This window comes from Mobula birostris, chromosome 11, assembly GCF_030028105.1.
Source record: "Mobula birostris isolate sMobBir1 chromosome 11, sMobBir1.hap1, whole genome shotgun sequence".
Lineage (NCBI taxonomy): Eukaryota > Metazoa > Chordata > Chondrichthyes > Myliobatiformes > Myliobatidae > Mobula > Mobula birostris.
Genome location: NC_092380.1, coordinates 76002764 through 76018887, shown reverse-complemented (window position 1 = coordinate 76018887; position 16124 = coordinate 76002764). Strand labels below are relative to the sequence as shown.

At 39.9% G+C, this 16124-nt stretch overlaps 2 protein-coding genes across 14 annotated transcripts in view; one reads left to right on the top strand and one right to left on the bottom strand.

The window, feature by feature from the left end:
- Positions 1-1949, bottom strand: part of rpl27a (ribosomal protein L27a) — a 462905-nt gene extending 460956 nt beyond the window's left edge. Inside the window, exon 1 of the mRNA XM_072272567.1 lies at positions 1946-1949. Within this exon, the coding sequence (XP_072128668.1) occupies positions 1946-1947 (2 nt within the window). The 5' untranslated portion in view covers positions 1948-1949. The remainder of the gene's footprint in view (positions 1-1945) is intronic.
- Positions 1-16124, top strand: part of stk33 (serine/threonine kinase 33) — a 226891-nt gene that overhangs the window by 78531 nt on the left and 132236 nt on the right. For 12 of the 13 annotated variants that reach the window (XM_072272555.1, XM_072272558.1, XM_072272554.1 and 9 more), the window contains one exon: positions 2275-2389. The exons of the other annotated variant lie outside the window; for it this stretch is intronic. In XM_072272555.1, the coding sequence (XP_072128656.1) occupies positions 2306-2389 (84 nt within the window). In that variant the 5' untranslated portion in view covers positions 2275-2305. The remainder of the gene's footprint in view (positions 1-2274; positions 2390-16124) is intronic. 13 annotated transcript variants of the gene reach the window in all.

The following is a 16124-nucleotide window of genomic DNA, read 5'->3' as shown; positions in this document are numbered from 1 at the left end:
TTTGCTTCCTTGCCCCCTTCTTAAATAGCAGAGTGACATTTGCAATCTTCCAGTCCTCCGGAACCATGCCAGAATCTATTGACTTTTGAAAGATCATTGCTAATGCCTCCGCAATCTCCACAGCTACTTCCTTCAGAACACGAGGGTGCATTCCATCTGGTTCGTGAGATTTTATCTATCCTTAGACTATTCAGCTTCCTGAGTACTTTCTCTGTCATAATTGTGACTGCGCACACTTCTCTTCACTGCACCCTTGAGTGTCCGGTATACTGCTGATGTCTGCCTCAGTGAAGACTGATGCAAAATACTCGTTCAGTTCCTCCGCCATCTCCTTATCTCCCATTACAATTTCTCCAGCATCATTTTCCATCAGTCCTATATCTATTCTCACCTGTCTTTTATTCTTTATATACTTGAAAGAGCTTTTAGTATCCTCTTCGATATTATTTGCTAGCTTCCTTTCATAGTTCATCTTTTCCCTCTTAATGACCTTCTTAGTTTTCTTTTGTAAGCTTTTCAAAACTTCCCAATCCTCTGTCTTCCCACTAATTTTTGCTTCCTTCTATGCCCTCTTCTTTGCTTTAACTTTGGCTTTGACTTCTCTTGTCAGCCACGGTTGCATCCTTTTTCCATTTGAAAATTCCTTCGTTTTTGGAATACATCTGTCTTGCACCTTCCTCATTTCTTGCATAAACTCCAGCCTCTGCTGCTTTGCCGTCCTTCCCGCTAGTGTCCCTTTCCAGTCAACTTTAGCCAGTTCTTCTCTCATGCCACTGTAATTTCCTTTACTCCACTGAAATACCGACACGTCGGATTTCGGCTTCCCTTTTCCAGATTTCACAGTGAAGTCAATCATGTTATGATCACTGTCTCCTAAGGGTTCCTTCACCTCAATCTCTCTAATCACCTCTGGTTCATTACACAATACCCAATCCAGTACAGCCGATCCCTTAGTGGGCTCAACAACAAGCTGTTCTAAAAAGCCATCTCACAGACATTCTACAAATTCTCTCTTGAGATCCAGTGCCGACCTGATTTTCCCAATCCACTCGCATGTTAAAATCCCCCACAAATATCATAACACTTCCCTTCTGACAAGCCTTTTCTATTTCCTGTTGTAATTTGTAGTCCACATCACTGCAGCTGCTTGGAGGCCTGTATATAACTGCCATCGGGGTCCTTTTACCCCTGCAATTTCTTAGCTCAACCCATAAAAATTCTGCACCTTCCGATCCTATGTCACCTGTTTCTAATACTTTGATATTATTTCTTACCAATAAAGCCACGCCACCCCCCCTGCCTACTTTGCTATCCTTCCGATACACCATGTATCTTTGGACGTTCAGCTCCCAGAGGTACGCATCCTTGTAAAGTCATTGTAATAGCACTTAAGAGGCTTTGAGAAACTTTGCAAGGTTACTCTATTTATGATCAGGAGATCTTAATTTCTCTTTATGATAACTTTTGAAGATGCATTGGTTCTAATGTAAATGTTTGTCACAGACATCTCCCACAGATATCTGATTGGTTACCTTTGAACGCCATGATAGTATAGTGGTTAGAGTGACGCTATTATAGCTCAGGGTGTTTCAGAGTTTGTTCAATTCCAGCACAGTTCTGTAAGGAGTCTTTGTATTTTCTCCCTGTGGAATGCATGGGTTTTCTCTGGTTTCCTCCCACAGTCCAAAAACGTCCCTAGTAGGTTAATTGATCATTGTAAATTGCTCGTGATTAGGTTAGGGTTAATTGGGTTTGTCTGGGGTTGCTGGGGTGGTGTGGCTCGAAGGACCAGAAGAGCCTACTTCGCACTGTTTTGCTAAATAAAATAAAAAATAAATAAGAATAAATGGGAAAGCAAGACATTTCTACATATATTTGCTATTTTCTGCATATTTCCGCTATTCATTTGGTGCATATTTTTCAGCTATTAAATATTTGTTCCTTGATCTTGTCTATTTTGTGAAAATGTGTGCACTCACTCATCTCCTGTACTAATCTTTTTTGGACAATGGTACTTCTGTTTTCTCTGTGAAATTGTATCAACCACTTTGTTGTTCAAGGTTGCTTTCCATAGGATGGGTGCCTGTTTGAAAAGGATATGAGCCCTGCTCAGTTTGAACTGTTTCAAAAGAAAGCATAAGCTGCAAGCAGGATGTTAATGTGTTGAAAATTAGATAACAGAAGCTTGTGAAAATGCTATCAGTTGTTATCACTTTTTACAGCTAATACTGACAAGAGGATTGTGTAATCTCAAACTTAATTTTTCATTTTCAGAAAATTAGAGGTCACTCACAATTTGTAGAGAATGCCTTCTCAACGTGCCACTGTCAGCAATGTTGAATGCAAGGTTGTGCCTCATACCAGGGTTGATGATGAATTTGCTATTCGGGTATGTAGCTAATTTTAAAGCTTTTAGTTCTTAACAGTTGTATGATAATAAAAGTTTTGCTATTAGGTTGGACTTCTAGATATCTTTAGATTTCATAGTTTATAGAAATTACGATCTATTGAATGTATGACCTTTGCTGCTGTATCGCTGAAAAATAGTGAAATTTGTTTTATGATCACTATCAGGATAATAAAAGTAAATAAACTTTAGAAGTGTAAACAGGTTTCAAGTTGTTCTAATGCAGTAATGTCCTTTTCTAGTGGACAGGTTAATCAGCTTTGAGATGCAAAATGATTTGAAGTTGATTACAAAATAGATTACTGGCTGCCTAGATGAGGTAGAAATTAATCAACTTATTGTTATGGTGGCATGGGTCTGCCAATAAAATGAACAAATGTCACAGAAACTGTACATATTGAAATGTTTGTTATAATTAACTTTAACTTTTAGAACCAATTATAACTAATATTTGTATTTAGAATTAATCGTGAAAGAAAATATTGCTAATAATTTCCCCATCCTCACCTACCACCCCACCAACCTGTACATCCAACATATCATTTCTTGCAACTTATGCCATTTCCAGTAGGATACCACAACAATGCACACCTCCTTCTCTTCACTTTCATCAGGGATCACTCTCCATGACTCTGTCATCATTCCTTCCCCACCAACCCCCTTTCTTTCCCAGGCACTCATCCCTGTAACTGCACAATGTACTATACTGTATCTGGCTCTATAATCTTTCCCTCGCCAACATCCCGACCTCAAAACAGCTCTCCCAGGTGAGGCCATCTTTCCACCCCTACTTCTCACCTACTACTCACAAACCTACATGCTCAAAAAAAATCCTACCATCTCTAACGGGATTGCACCACAAGGAACATTTTCTCCTCAACACTTTCCATGGGGACCATTCTCTCTATGACCTTTTATCTGCTCTCTCCTTCCGACTGATTCTCCCTCCCTTGCAAGACACTAGTCCCTGTAACTGTGCAAAGTATTGCACCTGTCATGTACCTCCTCCCTCACCACCACCCTGGTCCTAAATAGCCTTTCAAAGTGAGACAGTTTATTGCATGTGAATGTTTCATTAATACACAATTTTCTGCTTTTTTAGACAGTAAGACCATAAGGCATGGGAGCAGAATTAGGCCATTTGGCCCATTGAGTCTGCTCTGCCATCCCATCAGAATTGATTTATTATCCCTCTCAACCCCATTCTCTTGCCTTCTCCCAGTAACCTTTGGCACCCTGAATAGTCAAGAACCTATTAACCTTTGCTTTAAGTATACCCAATAACTTGGCCTCCACAGCCACCTGTGGCAGTGGATTTCACAGATTCACCACCCTCTGCTAAAGGAATTCCTCCTCATCTCTGTTCTAAATGAATGTCCCTCTGTTCTGAGGACATGCCCCTGGTTCTAGACTCCCCCACGATAGGGAACATCGTCTCCACATCCACTCTATCTAAGCCTTTCAATAATCTTCTAAACTCAAATGCTCCACATGCTTTCATTCTTTCATTCCTAGAATCATTCTCATGAACCTCCTCTGGACCTCTCCAATGGCAGCACAAGCTTTCTTATATAAGGGGTTCAAAACTGTTCACAATACTCCAAGTGCAGTCTGACCAAAGCCTTTTAAAGCCTTAGCATTGCATTCATGGTTTTATATTCTAGTCCTCTCGGAATGAATTCTAACATTGTATTAGCCTTCCTTACCACTGACTCAATCTGCAAATTAACCTGCACAAGGACTCCTAAGTCCCTTTGTACCTCTGTTTTTGAACTTTCTCTCCATTTAAAAAATAGTCTGCACCTTTATTTCTTCTATCAATGTGTATGACCATATATTTCCCTACACTATATTCCATCTGTCCTTTGCCCATTCTCCTAATCTGTCTCAGTCTTTCGCAGACTCCCTCCTACCTCAATACAACCTATCCCTTCACCTATCTTTGCATCATCTGAAAAATTGGCCTTAATTCTGTCATCCAAATCATTGATATATAACACGAGAAGATGTGGTCCCAACACTGACCTTTGTGGTTCATCACTAGTCACCAGCAGCCAACAAGTAACGGCCTCCATTGTTCTGACTCTTTGCCTCTTGCCAGTCAGCCAACCTTCTATCTGTGCTAGTATCTTTCTGTAATGCCATGGGCTCTTGTCTTGTTAAGTAGCCTTGTGTGCGGCATCTTGTGAAAGGAATTCTGAAAATTTAAGTAAACAGAATCCATTGACTCTCCTTTGTCTATCCTCCCTGTCATTTCCTCAAAGAATTCCAACAGATTTGCTAGGCACGATTTCTCCTTAAGGAAACCATGCTGACTTTGGCCTATTTTATCATGTGCCCCCAAGACCCTGAAACCTCATCCTTAATAATAGAGTCTTCCCAACCACTGAAGTCAGGCTAACTGGTTCTAACAGGCTAACCCAGAATCTAGTGATTCTTGAAAGCTCACTACTAATGCCTCCACAATCTCTTCAGCTATCTCTTTCAGAATCCTAGGGTGTAGGCCATCTGGTCAAAGTGAGTTAACAAACTTCAGACCTTTCAACTTCCCAAGTTATTCTTAGTAATAGCGACTTCACTCACTTCTGCACACTGACACTCCACAGTGAAGACTGATGTTAAATATTTATTAAGTTCATCCACTATTTCTTTGTACCCCATTGCTACTTCTCCAATGTTATTTTCCAGCAGTACAATATCCAATCTCACCTCTTTTTTTCTCTTTATAGATCTGAAAATTCTCTTTGTGTTCTCTTTTATATTATTGTCTAACTTACCTTCATATTCCACTTTTTCTCTCTTCATGGCTTTTTTATTTGCTTTCTGTTGGTTTATTAGCTTCCCAATCCTGGAACTTCCCACTAATTTTTGCTGTATTATATGCCCTGTTTTTTGCTTTTATGTTGTCTTTGATTTCCCTTATCAGCCACTGTTGTCTCATCCTCCCTTTAAAATACTTCTTCTTTTGGGATGTATCCATCCTGCACCTTCAGAATTGCTTCCAGAAACTCCAACCATTGCTGTTCTGCTGTCAACATTGCTAATGTTTCCTTCCAATCAATTTTGGCCAGCTCCTCTCTCACGTCTTTGTAATTCCCTTTACTCCACTGTAATACCGATTGATTTGACACTAGCTTGTCCAACTCAAACTGTAGGGTGAATTCTATCATTTTACTTGCAAGGTACTTTTTATTTTCAGGTAAATATTTTGTCATTTGAAGTAAGAAAATAATTGAATGATTGACTATTACCATTATTCCTTCAGTAACAATCTTGGATTAAAAAATTGAAATTCCTGAATGTGACAGTTATAAACAATACAGGATCAGAAATAACAGTTTTAATCAATAAGTGTGCTGCTTTTATGAAGTAGTCAATCAAATTTTTGAGCAGAGAATTAAAAAAAAATAGGAATAAACATTTTATCCTAAATTTTATTTGAGTTGACATAGTAGCATATATTTTGAATGATTTTATGTAGCTGTTGCCATTGTTGTTGTGTATCTTTTGTAGCAGTAGAACTCCCGGTGTCATTTAGGTCATGCTACCATGGCTGTCCCATAGTGTGCCCTGTAAGCTGCAGTTTTGTGTCAAGTTGTGGAATATGACACACCACTCCTGATCGTCTTGATAGCCTATTGACTGTGCTCCCAAATGTCTCCTAGTGTCTCAGTTGATCAGACATTTGGAAACAATTGATGCTGAGATACATCCTAGGATGTGCTTGGACACATAATCAGTGATGTAACGTGGGGCCATTGGGTGTTTCAGGTCTTTCAACATCAGGCCCTGGTTTGTGTTCCAGCAGCATTGGTCCACAGGTCACACCTTTTAATCCATAGCCATCTGGAGGCTCACTCAGCAGCCTCTGTGATTGGTCCTGATGGCTCCTTTCTTTGCAGCCCCCATAATGTCAAGGAAAGAGTAGGTTCTGTATAGTGAGCAGCCAGCAAAACTTCTACACCCTTATAGGCTCGCATTGTGCCCTCCACCTCAGTCTCTGGCACTGTTCTACCAGTTCCTGGTATTTGGCTTTCTTATGCTCAAATGCCTCCTCAATTCGATCTTCCCAAGAAGCTATCTGTTCTACTATGACTACCTGCTTCGAGTTTACTAACAGAATGACAGTGTCAGACCTTGAGGATGATGATGAGATGAAGTCAGAGAACTAAGACCTTAAGACCATAAGACAATGGAGCAGAAGTCGGCCATTTGGCCCATTGAGTCTGCTCTGTCATTTTATCATGAGCTGATCCATTCTCCCATTTAGTCCCACTCCCCTACTTTCTCACCATAACCTTTGATGCCCTGGCTACTCAGATACCTATCAATCCCTGCCTTAAATACACCCAATGACTTGACCTCCACTGCTGCCCGTAGCAACAAATTCCACAGATTCACCACCCTCTAAAAAAGAAAAAATTTCTTCGCATCTCTGTTCTGAGTGGGCACCCTTCAATCCTTAAGTCATGCCCTCTTGTACTAGATTCCACCATCATGGGAAACAACTTTGCCACATCCACTCTGTCCATGCCTTTCAACATTCGAAATGTTTCTATGAGGGCCCTCCTCATTCTTCTAACTCCAGGGAGTACAGTCCAAGAGCGGTCAAACGTTCCTCATATGTTAACCCATTCATTCCTAGAATCATTCTAATGAATCTTTTCTGAATGCTCTCCAACGTCAGCACATCCTTTTTATATAAGGAGCCCAAAACTGCACACAGTACTTCAAGTGAGATCTTACCAGTGCCTTATGGAGCCTCACATCACATCCCTGCTCCTATACTCTATTCTTCTAGAAATGAATGCCAACACTGCATTCGCCTTCTTCACCACCGACTCAACCTGGAGATTAACCATAAGGGTATCCTGCACGAGGACTCCCGAGTCCCGTTGCATCTCAGAACTTTGAATTCTCTCCCCATTTAAATAATAGTCTGCCCGTTTATTTCTTCTACCAAAGTGCATAACCATACACTTTCCAACATTGTATTTCATTTGCCACTTTTTTGCCCATTCTCCCAATCTATCCAAGCCTATATGCAGACTCTCTGTTTCGCCCGTCCATCTATCTTTGTATCATCAGCAAACTCAGCCAAAAAGCCAACTATTCCATAATCCAAATTGTTGATGTACAATGTAAAAAGAAGCGGCCCCAACACGAACTGCTGTGGAACACCACTGGTAACCGACAGCCAACCAGAATGGGGTCCCTTTATTCCCACTCTCTGTTTCCTGCCAATCAGCCAACGCTCTATCTGCGTATGTAACTTTCCCGTAATTCCATGGGTTCTTATCTTGTTTAGCAGCCTCATGTGCGGCATCTTGTCAAAGGCCTTCTGAAAATCCAAATACGCAACATCCACTGCATCTCCCTTTTCTAGCCAACTTGTAATTTCCTCAAAAAATTGCAATAGGTTTGTCAGGCAGGATTTTCCTTTAAGGAAACCATGCTGAGTTCAGCCTATCTTATCATATTCCTCCAGGTACTCCATAACCTTATCCTTGACAATCGACTCCAACAACTTCCCAACCACCTATGTCAAGCTAACAGGTCTATAATTTCCTTTTTGCTTCCTTGCCCCCTTCTTAAATAGCGGAGTGACATTTGCAATCTTCCAGTCGTCTGGAACCATGCCAGAATCTATTGACTTTTGAAAGATCATTGCTAATGCCTCCGCAATCTCCACAGCTACTTCCTTCAGAATACGAGGGAGATTTATCTACCCTTAGGCTATACAGCTTCCTGAGTACTTTCTCTGTCGTAATTGTGACTGCGTACACTTCTCTTCCCTGCCGCCCTTGAGTGTCTGGTATACTGCTGATGTCTTCCTCAGTGAAGACTGATGCAAAATACTCGTTCAGTTCCTCTGCCATCTCCTTATCTCCCATTACAATTTCTCTAGCATCATTTTCTATTGGTCCTATATCTACTCTCACCTGCCTTTTACTCTTTATATACTTGAAAAAGCTTTTAGTATCCTCTTTGATATTATTTGCTAGCTTCCTTTCATAGTTCATCTTTTCTCTCTTAATGACCTTCTTAGTTTCCTTTTGTAAGCTTTTAAAAACTTCCGAATCCTCTGTCTTCCCACTAATTTTTGTTCCCTTGTGTGCCCTCTCCTTTGCTTTAACTTTGGCTTTGAGTTCTCTTGTCAGCCACTGTTGCATCCTTTTTCCATTTGAAAATTTCTTCGTTTTTGGAATATATCTGTCTTGCACCTTCCTCACTTCTCGCATAAACTTCAGCCACTGCTGCTCTGCCGCCCTTCGCGCTACTGTCCCTTTCCAGTCAACTTTGGCCAGTTCCTCTCTCATGCCACTGTAACTTCCTTTACTCCACTGAAATACCGACACGTCGGATTTCGGCTTCTCTTTTTCAAATTTCACAGTGAACTCAATCATGTTATGATCACTGTCTCCTAAGGGTTCCTTCACCTCAATCTCTCTAATCACCTCTGGTTCATTACACAATACCCAATCCAGTACAGCCGATCCCCTAGTGGGCTCAACAACAAGCTGTTCTAAAAAGCCATCTTTTTAGATTAGATTATGAGGACACGCAGTCCTCTTTTATTGTCATTTAGTAATGCACGCATTAAGAAATGATACAATGTTCCTCCAGTGTGATATCACAGAAACACAAGACAGACCAAGACTGAAAAACTGACAAAAACCACATAATTATAACACATAGTTACAACAGTGCAAGCAATACCGTAATTTGATAGAAGGACAGACCATGGGCACGGTAAAAAAAAGTCCCAAAGTCCCTTGAAAGTCCCAACATCTCACGCAGACAGTAGAAGGAAGAAAACTCTCCCTGCCATGAGCTTCCAGCACCGCAAGCTTGCCGATGTAGCACCCGACCACAGTCCGACTCTCAGTCCGTCCGAAAACTTCGGGCCTCCGACAGTGAGCACCGAGCACCATCTCTGCCGAGCGCTGTGACCCCAACCCCGGCCGCCAGCAACAGGCAAAGCTGAGGATTTGGGACCTTCCCCTCCAGAGATTCTCGATCGCACAGTAGCAGCGGCAGCGAACCGGGCATTTCAGAAGTTTCTCCAGATGTTCCTCTGTGCTTCTCACGTCTGTCTCCATCAAATCAGAATTGTGCACGGCATCCTAGTTCACAAATACGATATCATTTCACCGGAGAGGCCACGTGTGCGTCATGCCGCCATCTTCTCCTCCCCACACTCTACAAATTCTACAATCTACAAATTCTCTCTCTTGAGATCCAGTACTGACTTGATTTTCCCAGTCCACTCGCATGTTAAAATCCCCCACATCCCTTCTGACAAGCCTTTTCTGTTTCCTGTTGTAATTTGTAGTCCACATCACTGCAGCTGTTGAGGCCTGTATATAACTGGCATCAGGGTCCTTTTACCCCTGCGATTTCTTAGCTCAACCCATAAAGATTCCGCACCTTCCGATCCTATGTCACCTCTTTCTAATAATTTAACATCAAGTAAACCAGTAATTAATAATCTACCATATGGGTCTGAAACTACATCATAATGAACAAATGAGATCGAAGGATCTATAAAAATGGAAACACCTTTCACTTTGGTCGATGAGTTTGAATAAAACTGTTGTTCTTTCCAAAACCTAAAAAAAAGCTGATTATCCTCCTTCCTCACATGAGTCTCCTGCGCAAAAATAATCTGAGCATTCAATCTCTGAAAAACTTTAAAGATCTTCTTCCGTTTAATTGGATGATTTAGACCATTCGTGTTCCGTGAAACAAAGTTAATAATATTATCCATTTTCCTTAAATAAACCATATGATAAGTAAAGGGTTAACCAGATTGTGGAGGAAATTCACGAATCAGGAAGAAAAACAAAAGTGTAAAGAGGAGCCAGAAATTACAACGATACAGACATTTTTGTAGTTTCAAGTCAGCCCAAGTGGAAAAAAAAGTAAAACTATCCCCCTCTCCCTCCCACAAAGCCCAGAAACCTAGCCAATAGGCAGCTAGTATACTAAGAACCGCCCAATCCCCATCTCTCTGATGGCAAATCTCCAATTATAAAAAATAAAATTAAAAAACCACCCATAGTCTAAACATTACAAGTGGAATGCCAACCATAGTTGGATGAAAAAAAAAACAATCCTTTACCGACCATTTTAAAAGATCTGGTCTTAAGAAATAAAGCAAAGTACAATCTTAATATTTCAAAAAAAAAAATCAAATGATCAGCATGTCAAAGTCTTAATAATTTTCTAAAACAGACATTTAAAAAATAAAAGAAAAATAAAATAGTTAAGGAAAAGAAAAGGGATGTTAACATAGAACAGATATAAGCGAAAACAGAGTACCAGAAAACTCAACCCAAGGCCAAAGCTCTACGAACGTAAAATGTCCGAATCTATATGCTGGTTATAAACTAATAAACTAGGTGGATACAAACTCAAAAGAACGGTAACTTAATTAAACATCCAAACTCAAGGAATGTTCTTCGAAAAATTGTTGTGCATCGACCATAGTTTTAAACTATTTAAACGAATTATCGGGTGAAACAACTCTTAAGCAGGCAGAGTATAATAGCAAGGCGAAAGTTCCTTTGGTGTAATTCCAACATCAGCGATCTAAAACGCAATGCACCAATAGTCTAAACATTACAAATGGAATGCCAAACATAGCTAAATGGGAAAAAAACACAATCTTTTACAGACCATTTTAAAAGACCTGGTATTAAGAAATACAACAGAGTACAATCTTAATAATATTTCAGGAAAAATCAGATAATCACCAAATCAAGGTCTTAATAATTTTCTAAAGCGGACATTTAAAAATATAAGAAATAAGTTAAACAAGGGAAAGAAAAGGGATATTAACATAGAGCAGACATAAGCGAGACAAAGTACCATAAGACTCAGCCCAAGGCCAAAGCTCTACGCACATAAAATGTCTGAATCTATATGCTGATTATTAACTAATAAGCCAGGTGTATACAAACTCAAAAGAATGGTAAATTAATTAAACATCTGAGCTCAAGGAATGTTCTTCGAGAAATTGTTTTGCGTCTTCCACGGTTTTAAACCATTTAAGCGAATTATCAGGTAGTACAATACTTAAGCAAGCAGGGTATAACAGCACCGGGCGATAATTCCTTTGAAATAATTCCAACATTACCGATCTAAAACACAATCTTTCTTGGAATGCCTCAGGGCAATAATCTTCAACCAAATGAAACTTAAGATTTTGATGAACAATAATTCCTTTCCGACGAGCAATTCGAATTAAGTGCTCCTTAGTACTTATGTAATGAAACTGGAGAATAACGGGATGAGGATGTAACTCTTTTGAGGGTTTTGGTTTTAATGACCGGTGTGCAAAATCGAGTACCGGAGAGGAAGAAAAGACTTCCTGGCCAAAGACTTCCATTAAAAATTGAGAAAAAATTTTAGTAAGGTCTCCGCTCTCAATGTCTTCACTGAGTCCTGTTATTCGCAAATTCTGTCTGCGACTGTGACTCTCCAAATCAATAATCTTGGCTTTATACTGCTTCAATGTGAGAGTAGTCGAATTTAATTTCTTTTCTAAAGAGTTCATTCTAGAATCTCTCTGATTCCCCGCTTCAGTAAGCTCTGAGATTTGCCATTGTAGTTTTTCGCTGTCTTTTCCATATGCTATCAATTTACTTTGATTCTCTTTCAACATTGCTTCCAATGTAGCGAATGTCTTGTCGAATTTTTCATCCAATAAATTGGAGATAGCTTGCAAAGTAAGTTGAGGCTGTTTAGATTGTTCGAAAGTACCTTCCTTCTTCCCATTTCCATTTTCAGTTTCTTTGCCTTCGGCTAATGCCTTTCTTTGTCTAGACATTTCCGTCGATTAAAGTTCAAAATTCAAACATATAAAGGTACTAAAGATACTTTAATATATATATAATAGAAGGGTGATTAAAAAATTGAAAAATGTCCAGAGGCCAGCCAAAAATGACCTACTCCATCTAGCGCCACCAAGAGAGTCCCCATGGGCTCTTAACTTGATAAGCTGCCTCATGTGTGGCACCTTCTCAAAGGCTTTCTGAAAATCCAAATATACAACATCCACTGCATCCCCTTTATCTATCCTGCTTGTAATCTCCTCAAAGAATTCCAACAGGTTTGTGAGGCAAGATTTTCTCTGAAGGAAACCATGCTGACTTTGTCCACAATCCACAATCTCATCCTTAACAATTGACTCCAACATCTTCCCAACCACTGAGGTTAGGCTAATTGGTCTATAATTTCCTTTCTTAAAGAGTGGAGTGACATTTTCAATTTTCCAGTCCTCTGGAACCATACCAGAGTCCAACAATTCTTGAAAGATCATTACTAATGCCCCACTATCTCTACCGCTACCTCTTTTAGAACCCTAGGGTGCAGTTCATCTTGTCCGGGTAACTTATTAACTCTTAGGTCTTTCAGCTTTTTGAGTACCTTCTCGCTTGTAATAGTAACTGCACTGACTTCTCTTCCCTCACACCTTGTAACACCTGGCACACTGCTAGTGTCTTCCACAGTAAAGACTGATGCAAAATACTCATTTGGTTTATCTGCCATCTTCTTCCCCCTCATTATTGTTTCTCCAGCCTCATTTTCTAGCGGTCCTTTATCCATTCTTATCTCTCTTTCATTTTTTTGTATACTTGAGAAAGCTCTTTCCATCCACCTTGATGTTGTTTTCTAGCTTTCTTTGATATTTCATCTTTTCCCTCTTAATGATTTTTTAATTTGCTTTCTGTAGGTTTTTAAAAGCTTCCCAATCCTTGATCTTTCCACTTAATTTTGGTTTGTTTTATGCTCTCTCTTTTGCTTTTACATTATCTTTACTTCCCTTGTTATCTACTGTTGTACTATTTTGCCATTTGAATAGTTTTTTGTTTTTTGCAGTACATCTATCCTGCACCATCCTCATTTTTCCCAGGATCTCAAGCCATTGCTGCTCTGCTGTCAACCCTGCCAGCAGCTCCTTCCAATTTACTTTGGCCAACTCCTCTCTCATGACACTGTAATGTCCTTTATTCTACTGAAGATTGGAGCGACTGGACTTGTATACACTGGAATTTAGAAGGTTGAGAGGGGATCTGATTGAAACATATTAAGATTATTAAGGGATTGGACACGCTGGAGGCAGGAAGCATGTTCCCGCTGATAGGTGAGTCCAGAACCAGAGGCCACAGTTTAAGAATAAGGGGTAGGCCATTTAGAACGGAGTTGAAGAAAAACTTTTTCACCCAGAGAGTGGTGGATATATGGAATGCTCTGCCCCAGAAGGCTGCGGAGGTCAAGTCTCTGGATGCTTTCAAGAAAGAGATGGATAGAGCTCTTAAAGATAGTGGAATCAAAGGTTATGGGGATAAGGCAGGAACTGGATACAGATTGTGGATGATCAGCCATGATCACAGTGAATGGCGGTGCTGGCTTGAAGGGCCGAACGGCCTACTTCTGCACCTATTGTCTATTGTCCATTGGCAGGGCTGCTTGTCCGGGATTGAAACATCAAACTTCCTTGTTTGAGGAGCCCTCAATTTGTCTCAGCAGTTTGTCCTGCATATTCCTTCTGAAGTTGGGTTTGAGATCCGAGCATGAGCACAATTGTCAACCCAGAAACGCCATAGCTGTTGAGTTGTTGAAATTGGAGTGCACTGCATTGCAATATGCAAGGAGGAAAATGGCGAGTTTCTGATTCAGTGTCAGTGTAGTGTGTTCTGCTAACATTGCTTGTAGAGAGTTCTGTAGACTCTGGACAAACCTTTCTGCCTTGCCATTTGTAGCTGGATAGCACAGTGCTGATGTAATGTGTCTTATTCCATTCATCTTCAGGAATGACTGAAGCTGTTCCGCTACAAACTTGTGGTCCATTGTCACTGATTAAATATTCTGTTACATCAGTCCTTGAAGTGTCTTTTCAACTTATTAACAGTGTGCAAGCCTGTAGTAGAGGCTATTGGCAATCCTTCTGGGCACTTTGTAGCTGTATGGACTACTACCAAGAAATTTGCGCTCATGAATGGTCTGGTAAAACCTACATGAATCCTCTGCAAGGGCAATGCAGGCCATTCCCAGGGATGGAGAGGTGCTGCTCTTGGCATCTTTTGCATGTCTTGGCATCCTGAACAGTGTGTAGCAAGCTGCTCGATCTGCTGATCTTTTCCAGGCCACCAGACAAAGCTAAAAACCAACACTTTCATCTTGTGGAGTGACAGATGTGCCAGTATTTGTCAATCAGCAGTACCTGAGCTTACCTAGATGCAGCTGGATACCAGCTGTTACCTTTGGAAATACCAACCATAACCAGCATGATTCTGTCTGGAATCTTAATAGGAAACTTGTAAAATTAATGACAGTTTAGGATATGATTAGAAGTTGAGAGTTTTCCTTGTAAATATGTGACTTATCAACAAATTAAAATTTAATAGTTCAAATTTCCATCTTTAGCTTCTGAATGTTAAGCATAGCCAAAGTGAGCACTGAATGATAGGCAATTTCATGCCCATAAAAAAAAATGCTGTGGTTTTTTTTAATGGAGTGCAAAACCCCCTTGTTGCCACTTCTGTTGTTTACACTAATTAGACAATCCATAACACAAATTCTTTCTTAAAGGCATAAAATAAAAATGTATTAAAGTTTATTTATTATGCAGTAGAAAATCAGTTCCCTAATGATTTTAACTATTATAACATCCTTCACATCAGGTAGAATATCAGGCAGACTCTGCAATTACTTCTCTGTGCTTAAAAATATCAAACACAACGATTTGAGTGGAAATGCACACCTATTCACAAATTCAGTGAACAGTGAGATTGAAGTAATGTAATTCCATAAAGGATATTCAGACTAATCAATTTGTTTAGAAAAGCTGAAGAAACTATGGAAAATTCTCATCTCTATTGCTCATCAGGTGTTACCTAGGATCATTTAAGATTAGCTTTACTACATTATGACTAGACATCTTTGCAGCAATTTCTTCCTGTCACTTAAGCTGTTCCTTCCTTCTCCATGGCTGCACTTCCATCTGCTCCTCTTACTCTATGAGTGCTTGTTTGTCCTAATTGTTGCTGTGCGATTAATGCAGCTAAATCAGCCTCCATTTTAATGCATGCAGAGGATGTATTAGATACAGAAGATGCTGTGCTTACAGCAGAACTTGGAGCATGTTCATTTGACCCACTGTCGCTCGGGTTTACGTCATCCTGTAGATTCTCCGCTATATGTGTAGTCAGAGCGTGCCTTGGAATTTGAGAAACATGTTAACTTGTTTCAACAATGTGACCTTCAACATTGCAAGTTTAGTTCAGCCATTGTTTAACATCCCCTATGACTGCTCTACTAAGGCATTCAATATTTACAAAACTTTCAAGTTGCTTATCTTGCTTGACCTCAGGAATTATAGACAACTCTGTGTGATGTTGCTTAGCAACAGCTTCATGGGGGCTAGTCAAGTTCTTAAGATATGATTATACTTGTAAGGCATTTTCTGTATTTCCCAAAAGATCTTTAATTGGTGGTATTAAACCTTTAGTTTTGTTCACATTTTTCTTATTTTCCTTTTGAAGACTCAATTCTACTTGCTAAAGGTTTCAAAGTAAGTTTAATTTGTCTTTTAGTTCTAATATAAGGGTCACTGGCAGCAGTTCCAAACTTCGCTTCACTCACTGTGCCACTTGCAATTAATTTTTTGTTTGCCTGCAGCAACAGCGAATTTCTCATTCAATAAATG